General features: G+C 44.9%; 1 protein-coding gene across 1 annotated transcript; it reads right to left on the bottom strand.

Moving 5' to 3' along the window:
• Positions 1-1,152: 1,152 nt before the first annotated feature.
• Positions 1,153-8,658, bottom strand: LOC123392944 (myomegalin-like). The gene is made up of 4 exons (XM_045083411.1): positions 8,537-8,658; positions 5,793-5,914; positions 4,424-4,690; positions 1,153-1,439 (listed from the first exon to the last, which is right to left on the bottom strand). Exons 1-4 carry the CDS (start codon positions 8,656-8,658, stop codon positions 1,363-1,365), a joined length of 588 nt encoding a protein of 195 aa, XP_044939346.1. The 3' UTR covers positions 1,153-1,362.
• Between the last annotated feature and the right edge of the window lie 848 nt (positions 8,659-9,506).

Genomic DNA, 9,506 nt, shown 5'->3' with positions numbered 1-9,506 from the left:
AATCCCAGAGACCTGGTGTTTCCCAAGCAGGGCCCATGGACCTTTCTTTGGATCTAGGCCTAGCATGGAAGTAGGCACTCTTCTGATCACCTTATTGGGTTCTCTCTTCTACCTGTCTGGGCTAGCCCACGTCCAACACAAACTTAGACATTTTCAATCCTATCAGGAGCCAAAGATTGTCCCCCTTACCCAGCCCAGGAGGCTGATCTCAGTTCCTCTGCCAGTTTCCCTTCTACTCCAGTTTTTGGGAGCTGGGCCTCTAGCTGGGACACTCTCTGGATCAGACTCTCCAGATCCTTTTTAACCTGAAGCCCAGGGGGTAGAAAGCCCCAGTGTCATCAGACAGCTACCTCTCATCTTCATCAGTGACACTGTGAGGTGAAGATCCCTCAACAGTGTCAATGGCCTTCAGCTTCCGTGGTGTCTCCAAACTAGATGAATAATCACTTGTAACTGAGAGAGACCGGACCTGGCTCTTGAGGTTCTGGATGATCTTGTTGGCATTCTGCAGCTGGGCCTTCAGGTCTCTGATGTCCTTCTGCAGGAGAGAGATGTCTTCTAACTTTCCATATGCATGGAACTCCTCCTGCTTCCCTTGAGAGCTCTCCAAGGGCTTCTTCCCTGGGGAGCTAGTCACTGAGAAGCCCAGGCACCCCTCCATCAGGGCTGTTTCCCCTCAGAGCTGTCGTGTTCCTCACTCTCTTAGAAAAGACAAAGACATCTTCCTGCATAAAGCTACACATACTGCTAAGGCTTGGAGGCAGCTCTGGTGCCGGGGATAGGAATCGCTAGAGTGAAGGTTGAGGTGGTACTTTATTCAGCCCCATGCTTTACCAGCATTCAGACATGGTATTTCCACCCACTCAACAGCCCTGCAGGTCAGGAACCAGGCACAGTCACCTTCCACTGCCCTGAGTGTTTTTTCTATTCTCAATTTCAGTTTGGTGGGTGTACCTACAGGCAAAGTCCTTCTAGGATGGAAAAACAGATATTTTTAGCTTAGGGTTTACATATCTCCACAAGCTCATCTGGTCTCTTCATTAACAATTAAGCCTTAGATGATCACCAGTTGAACAGAACTTTCCTTCTTTTAATCAGCAGCAATATGTTGGAAACTAATTAGAGACATTCCCACTCACACTCAACCTCATGTTGGACAAGAGTTCTCTGCCAAACTTCCTGTGCCTCACTGGTTCTGGGTACCCTTCCATCTACCATATCCCTGGGCCCTACTCCTCATTAGGTGTGGGACTGGCCAGTAGCTCCCAGATGGGAAGGCCGACTCCAGGGAGGTCAGGTGAGACTTGCCCTTGTGTTCCTACAGTGACTGGTGCTCTCCTTCCACTGAGATTCATTCTCACTTCAGCCGCAGGTCTCATAGCCCAGATGCTGGAGGTCCACCTGCACCTGCTTGCTGTCCTGCTTCACCAAGGATTCACCTGCCCAGGAAGAGACAGAGGGTGTCACAGAGTTCTCTTGGAATGTCCCACATACCCCCTCAACCTCAGGGGCATGTGCCCTAGCCCTCAGGGGACAGGGAGTTAACAGTCAAAGTGGAATGGGTGCTTCTTTGGACCCAAGTGAGAGAAGAGACCACTCACTCCAGGCAGGACTTCCTTCCACCAGAATGAGCTCTGTGTGCCACTGGTGATCTCACCTACAACAACTGAGGCTTTGTGGGGACCAGATATCTTTATGTTAGGTATTATATATATTAACATCCCTAGAAACCCCCATGAAACTAGCAAGTGCTTTATCCACAGAGGCTCAGTAAATATGTGAATGGGGCTAAACTAATTTAGAGTCCTAAAACATCGAGATCCATACAGTTCTATAAGATAGCTACTAGCCCACAGCAAATATCATCCTCCATGGGGCTCACAGCCTTACCATTGAGATCAGCAACACGACAAGGATGCCCCCTCTCACCATTCTTGTTCAACATAGTATTAGAAGCCCTAGCAACAGCAATCAGACAACAAAGAGAAATAAAAGGTATTCAAATTGGCAAGGAAGAAGTCAAACTCTCTCTCCTCACAGATGACAGGATACTTTATACGGAAAACCCAAAAGACTCCATCCCCAAACTACTAGAACTAATATAGCAGTTCAGTCATGTCGTAGGATACAAAGTCAATGTACAGAAATCAGTTGCTTTCTTATATGCTAACAATGAAAATACAGAAAGGGAAATTAGAGAATTGATTCCATCTACTATAGCACCAAGAGCCATAAGATATCTGGGAATAAACCTAACCAAAGAGGTAAAGGGTGTGTACTCAAGGAACAACAGAACACACATGAAAGAAATCAAAGAAAACACAAAAAGATGGAAGACTATACCATGGTCATGGATCAGAAAAATAAACATTGCAAAAATGTCTATACTGCCTAGAGCAATCTATACTTTCAATGCCATTCCAATTAAAATTCCACCAGCATTTTCCAAAGAGCTGGAACAAACAATCCTAAAATCTGTATGGAATCAGAAAAGATGCCAAATTGCTAAGGAAACGTTGAAAAAGAAAAACAAAACCGGGGCATCACCTTGCCTGATTTCAAGCTTTACTACAAAGTTGTGATCACCAGGACAGCATGGCACTGGCATAAAAACAGACACATAGACCAGTGGAACAGAGTAGAGAGCTCAGATACGGACCCTCAACTCTACGAGCAAATAATCCTCGACAAAACAGGAAAAAATATCCAGTGGAAAAAAGACAGACTCTTCAATAAATGGTGCTGGGAAAATTGGACAGCTATATGTAGAAGAATGAAACTCGACCATTCTCTTATACTGTACACAAAGGTAAACTCAAGATGGACAAAAGACCTCAATGTGTGCAGGAATCCATCAGAATCCTAGAGGAGAACATAGGCAGTAGCCTCTTCTATATCAGCCACAGCAACATCTTTCAAGATATGTCTCCAAAGGCAAAGAAAACAAAAGTGAAAATGAATTTTGGGGACTTCATCAACATCAAAAGCTTCTGCACAGCAAAGGAAATAGTCAAGAAAACAATGAGGCAACCCACGGAATGGGAGAAGATATTCGCAAATGACAGTACAGACAAAAGGTTGATATCCAGGATCTATAATGAACTCCTCAAACTCAACACACATAAAACAGATAATAATATCAAAAAATGGGCAGAAGACATGAACAGACACTTCTCCAATGAAGACATGCAACTAGCTAAGAGACACATGGAAAAATGTTCATCATCACTAGCCATCAGGGAGATTCAAATCAAAATCACATTGAGATACCACCTTACACCAGTCAGAATGGCCAAAATTAACAAAACAGTAAATAATGTGTGTTGGAGAGGATGTGGAAAAAGGGGAACCCTCTTACACAAGTTGGTGCAGCCACATTGGAAAACAGTGTGTAGATTCCTTAAGAAATTAAAAATAGAGCTTCCCTACGACTCTGCAATTGCACTACTGGGTATTTAACCCAAAGATACAGATGTAGTGAAAAGAAGGGCCATCTGTACCCCAATGTTCATAGCAGCAATGGCCACGGTCACCAAACTGTGGAAAGAACCAAGATGCCCTTCAACAGATTAATGGATAAGGAAGATGTGGTCCATATACGCTATGGAGTATTATGCCTCCATCAGAAAGGATGAATACCCAACTTTTGTAGCAACATGGACGGGACTGGAAGAGATGATGCTGAGTGAAAGAAGTCAAGCAGAGAGAGTCAATTATCATATGGTTTCACTTATTTGTGGAGCATAACAAATAGCATGGAGGACATGGGGTGATGGAGAGGAGAAGGGAGCTGAGAGAAATTGGAAGGGGAGGTGAACCGTGAGAGACTATGGACCCTGAAAAACAACCTGAGGGTTTTGAAGGGGTGGGGGTGGGAGGTTGGGGAACCAGGTGGTGGGTATAGGAGAGGGCACGGATTGCATGGAGCACTGGGTATGGTGCAAAAACAATGAATACTGTTATACTGAAAACAGATAAAAAAAATTAATTAAAAGTAAACAAAATTTTGAAGCTGAATCAGACACATCTCATGTGCTCCATAAGCATTTCAATCACCATAGAAGGTTCTAGGAGAAAGCATGGATTCTAAACCAACAGTGATGGTATATTTTTGAAGAATGTGATTTGGTACCAAGAGGAGGAGAGAAACTATCAGTATATGTTGAGGGATGTAAAGCACTTTGCTGACTATAGCAAAAATCAGCAAACCTAGATGTTAGCCCATTTCTTTCCTATATGCTTACTGCAAACTTGCTTTGTTTTTTTATTCTTCTCTTCCAGGTGCTAAAACTGAAGTTAAATAACCATTTCCACAATTCTAGGACCCTGGTCAGGATTAAATTTGTTTTGAGGCTGGGGAAGAAAAGGGAAGTCTACAAAGCACATAGACAGATGTCTTAGTGATGGTGAACCTAAGACTTACTAAGCATGACTCTGTATTTCTCCAGCTGGTTGGCCTGGGCAAAGACTGTGGCTTCTGATATCAGCAGTTTCTCCTGGAGGTCCTGGTAGCATTGTCTGCACTGGGCCAGCTGGGAGTGCAGGTGCTTGGTGGATCCAGGAAGGCTAAATTCTGATGGAATCCCATGGTCTCGGGCCTGGGGCCAGTTATTCACCTGTGAAAAGAGCCAGCATAGGGACCAGGCAGTAACAGTCCTGGGCAGTCCTGGCCCCGTCCCTTTCTGACCCCCTGTGGACTATATTCATGGGTTTGTCCCAGCATTCCTCAATCCCTTTGGTAGTGGCTTGCTTTCCAGCTCCAAGCTCCTGCAGAGCTAGGATAATGTTTTATTCATCTCTGTATTTTCAGCACAAAGTACAGTGCCACTAGAGTTCACTGAGGGGCTCTCAGTAAAGGTTGGTTCAGCGGTTAAAGAGAGGAGAGGTAGAAACCTCTCATCTATCCTCATGCTCCTGTCGCAGCCTTTTCCTCCACTCCCTCCACCTCAAATCCTCTCTAGTCTCCATTTAATCAATAGTCAGCAAAGCCCCTCCCCTTAGGAGGATCCAAACAGCCCAATCCTGTGGCCCATGAACAGACACCTAGGATGGACTGTGATGAAAATGGCAGTGATATGGAGAGGTGTCATTACACACCACTTGTTGGGGCTTCCTTAAGTCCCAAGCATCCCTATATGGCATCCTATTGAAATGACCTGTTTTATGCCATCTTTCCCCACCACACTGCAGACTTAAGGGCAGAGACCAGGTCTTTTTGCCTGCTGCCGAATGCCTAGAGTGCCATATGGAAAATGAAACACTATTTATGAAAAATTAATTACCCAAGTAATGTTTATGAGACAATGTTATAAAAGCTTTTCCAAAGGCTGAATTTGTGAGGAATACTATTACAGTTGCTTTTGGGGCAAAGAAGCCCTTCCCTCAGACCTTCTGACCCATAGAGCAGAACTGTTTTAGGTAAAAACTGTTACCTCCAGGCCTTCTCCACAGGTCTCTATTCCCATCCAAACCCACACTTACTTGGTGGCCATCCATGGCGAGGCAACCCCAAGGTCAAGACTCTGGGGTCTGGGGCAGGGCCTTATGGTCACGTGCTCCTCCTCCTGGCATTGGGGTTTCTCAGGAGAACAGACCAGCTCTGTGTTCATTCTGTCGATCTCCCGGGCCAGGTGTGCAAGGAGCTCTGGGCTAAGCTTACTGTTCCCGTCCTTGCTGTTTAGCATGAGCTGTTCTTTGAGGAGGCTGATGATGTTGTGGGCATTCTTCAGTTTTCCCCGCAGCTTTCTGAATTCAGCCTGAAGGCTATTCTCATTCAGACTCCCTCTGGCTACCAGTTTCCACTGCCACCTCGCCCTTCTCCTTGTCTTCCTCAATCTCCCATCCGTCAGACATTGCTTCTCCCATCTGCTCTTTCAGCTCTGCATTCTTAAGGCAAAGGCTCAGCATGGTGTTCCTGTAGGAAACACAATACACACCATGAGGGGGTGGCTCCTCTCTCGGCCTCAGTTCCCGTAGTCCCCATCTCAGCCCATCAGAGACTAGAGACACCCCAAAGCAGGAAGCCACCTCAGAAACGGACAAGGGCTTCCTTATTGGATAGACTCAGGAGGAGAGACTCCCGCATTATCACAGCTACTTGGTGGCAACACAGTCCCTAAAATTCTTGGATTCAACACACATGGTCTAGTTGTCTTTACCCTGGTCATCAAGCCTCATGTTCATTTTTTTTTTAAGATTTTATTTTTTTGAGATAGAGAATGAGAGCATAAGTAGTAAGTAGTGGCAGAGGCAGAAGAAGAGAGGAAGAGGGAGAAACAGGCACCCATTGAGCAGGGAGCTGGATGCAGGACTTGATCCCAGAACCTGGGATCGGCGAGGTCAAGTCTAAAGCAGATGCTGAGCTGACTGAGCTACCCAGGCGCCCACTCAGCCTCATGTTCTCCTTTTCACTGGTCTCTGGAATAAACAAAGGTACTTACAGTGTTAAAAAAAAAAAAAGAATAAGAAAGACCTTTCCTGGGACAAATTTATTATGGGTTCTACAATTCTATTCATTATCATTGGTCAATTTTCAACCACTGTATGAGAAATTGGGACCTAGGAAAACAAGAAATAAATAATACCAATCAGAACTACCATCAAATATACTTCTGTAGTTATTTGCTCTTTTGACAGATCATCTTCATGAGGTCAGGGACCCTTCCTATCCTGTTCACCCTGTATCCCCAGAGCCTCCACAGTGCCTGCCACATAAAACATGCATACTTGTAGAAGACATAAAATGGATAAACAACTAATTTTCACCAAGACATTCTAGACTCTATCCTTTCTTCACACCTATCCCTTTGCCAGGGTTGGATGGAAGTTTTAAAAACAACAACAACAACAACATTGCTTTAACAAGGCAATTCATTTAAAGAGGCAGTTTGCTTAACCTCTTCAAGTCTCAGTCTCCTTTTATATGAAATAAGGGTAACTCATACCTAGTAGAGCTACTGGTTGCTTAAATGGAATTGCATATATTGTCTAGTCAGTTCAGGGTCTACAACAGAGGAGTCATTTTATTCTGCTATACCAGCTGCAGACCTGAAAAGTACTAACATCAGAATTCTATAATGTACTTGTAAAAACAACAACAACAACAACAACAACAGAACCTCACAACTTTAGACCTGAGGCCTATGGATCTACATTTTACCAAATTCCTGCAGGTAATCCATAAGCACACTGTATTGAGAACTGCTGACTAGAAGAGGCACAGTAAACTATTAGTTAACACCTGAAGAATTAGCAGTTGGCTCTCCCCCAGATTGAGTTTCTTAGAATCTTGAACTGACTGGCTCAGTCAGAAGAGCATGTGACTCTTGATCTCGAGGTTGAGAGTTCAAGCCCCATGGTGAGCAGAGAGATTACTTAAACAACAACAACTTATGCTTTCACTTAAGTAGAAAGAAATATCATGGGGGAACCTGGGTGACTCAGTCGGTTAAGGATCCAACTCTTGATTTCAGCTCAGGTCATGATCTCAGGGCTGTGAGACTTAGCCCCACATTAGGCTCTGCACCAGGCATGGAGACTGTTAAAAATTCTCTCTCTCCTCTCCTTCCAAACCTCCACCTCCTTGTGCATACAATCTCACATTTACTCTCTCTTTCTCTCTCTAAAAAAAAAAAAAAAGAAAGAAAGAAAGAAAGAAAGGGGTGCCTGGGTGGCTCAGTCCCTTAAGTGTCTGCCTTCAGCTCAGGTCATGATCCCAGGGTCCTCAGATCAAGCCCTGCATTGGGCTCCCTGCTAAACAGAGAGCCAGCTCTCCCTCCCCTCTGCCTGCTGCTCTATCTACTTGTGCTTTCTCTGTATATCTCTATCAAATAAATAAATAAAAATCTTTAAAAAAAAGGAAGGAATATCACAATTCAGAGTAAAAGAACCAACATGAAGGATGATCACAAGAATATTTCCAAGACTGTACTAAAAAGTATATAGCATAGAATAAAAGGCTTAGATATTAAAAATTCAGAGGCAGGGTTCTAGCCACAGACTAATATGCAACTTTGGTCAGTCTAACCAATGAATCAGCTATATACCACTTCTGTAAAGTTAACAAAACAGCAGAGATTTCTAAAAGTGCTATTCCATGATTTAGGGATTCATGCCACTAAGAGAGAGGTGAGTGGAAGCAAAGGGGTCCCAGTATACATCATCTTCCCTCAGGGACTCTTCTGGTTCCACACACAGCAGTGAAGCATCATGGGTAGTAGGACATTCTTCAAAATGTTCCAGCCAATGCAAAAGAGCAATACCTGTCATACACCAGGAGATTTTCACTTGTGACTCTATGGCTAATAATGGGCATTATTACACGGAATTAAGACCAGATTTAAATAATTTGAATGATCATCATTATCCAAAATTATTGAGTTTTCTCTTAAGAATTTGAACCATTAATGCACGGAGCTTGGGATGTGGACCAGGAAGCCCTAAAGCAGCACAAATGTCTTCCTTGCAGCGAGGTGAACTCCCTTGCCTATGGTGACCTCCCGATGGGCAGGCTCTCCTGCTCTGGGCAGTGTCCTACCTGATGTGGGCCACAGAGGATAATTCTGCTTCCTCAATTTGAGCCTTTAGCTCTTTCAGTTCCCCCTCAGCTCTCCTCTTCTCCTCTAAGTGTTGGTGGATCTTGGCCCTCAGGTGGAGCATTTCCTCCTGAAGACCTCTGTTATTGGCCCCTCCTGCTGAGGAAGGAGGGGGAAGACATACATTCTAGGTCTCCACAGCTGCCAGGCTTTTCCCCAAGGCCATATTGAGGAGCTGAAATATAATAATAATTTAAAGAAGTTAGGTCATGAGGAACATCAGATTGCAAAGGCAGCCATTAATGGGAACAAAAACGCCCTAAAATGAGCTCGCCCTAAGGACTTCCTTAGCCATAAGGGCCCTCGAGACTGGTCTGGATGGGGAGCACACGAGAGAGCCAGTGTTCAGAACTGCCGCCATGGGCAGGAAGAGCCACATCCAGATGTGGGTGAGAAAAAAAACACAAGCCCATCATAAATAAAAACCCAATGGAAACAATTGAGGTTTACACAGGACCAGAGTGTGGATGCTGATTTCTTCTCTCCCTGGGGAACCGAGTCTCCTGAGAGGCTTCTTACAAGACAGGAAACTTCCTTGACGCCACAATATCCAAGTCCTTGAATATAAAAATCTCAGCTTGAGACACCAGCTCTTGAGCCTAAGGCCAAGCCTGCACCTCATGCCCTAAAAAGGAAGACTGAGACAGGAGGCACTCAGCCACAGGTAAAACAGCAGCTTAATTTCACTGGCAGCAGGAGAATCACACCCCATAACTATGGAGAAGTTAAAGTGAGGGACGCCTGGGTGGCTCAGTTGGTTAAGCAGCTGACTTCGGCTCGGGTCATGATCCCAGCGTCCTGGGATCGAGTCCCGTATCGGGCTCCTTGCTCAGCGGGGAGCCTGCTTCTCCCTCTGCCTCTGCCTGCCATTCTGTCTGCCTGTGCTCGCTCTCTCCCTCTCTCTCCCTGGTA

Source organism: Mustela putorius, unplaced genomic scaffold (genome assembly GCF_011764305.1).
Source record: "Mustela putorius furo isolate JIRA1106 unplaced genomic scaffold, ASM1176430v1.1 tig00000695_pilon_pilon_pilon, whole genome shotgun sequence".
Lineage (NCBI taxonomy): Eukaryota > Metazoa > Chordata > Mammalia > Carnivora > Mustelidae > Mustela > Mustela putorius.
This window is presented reverse-complemented; position numbering and strand designations above follow the sequence as displayed.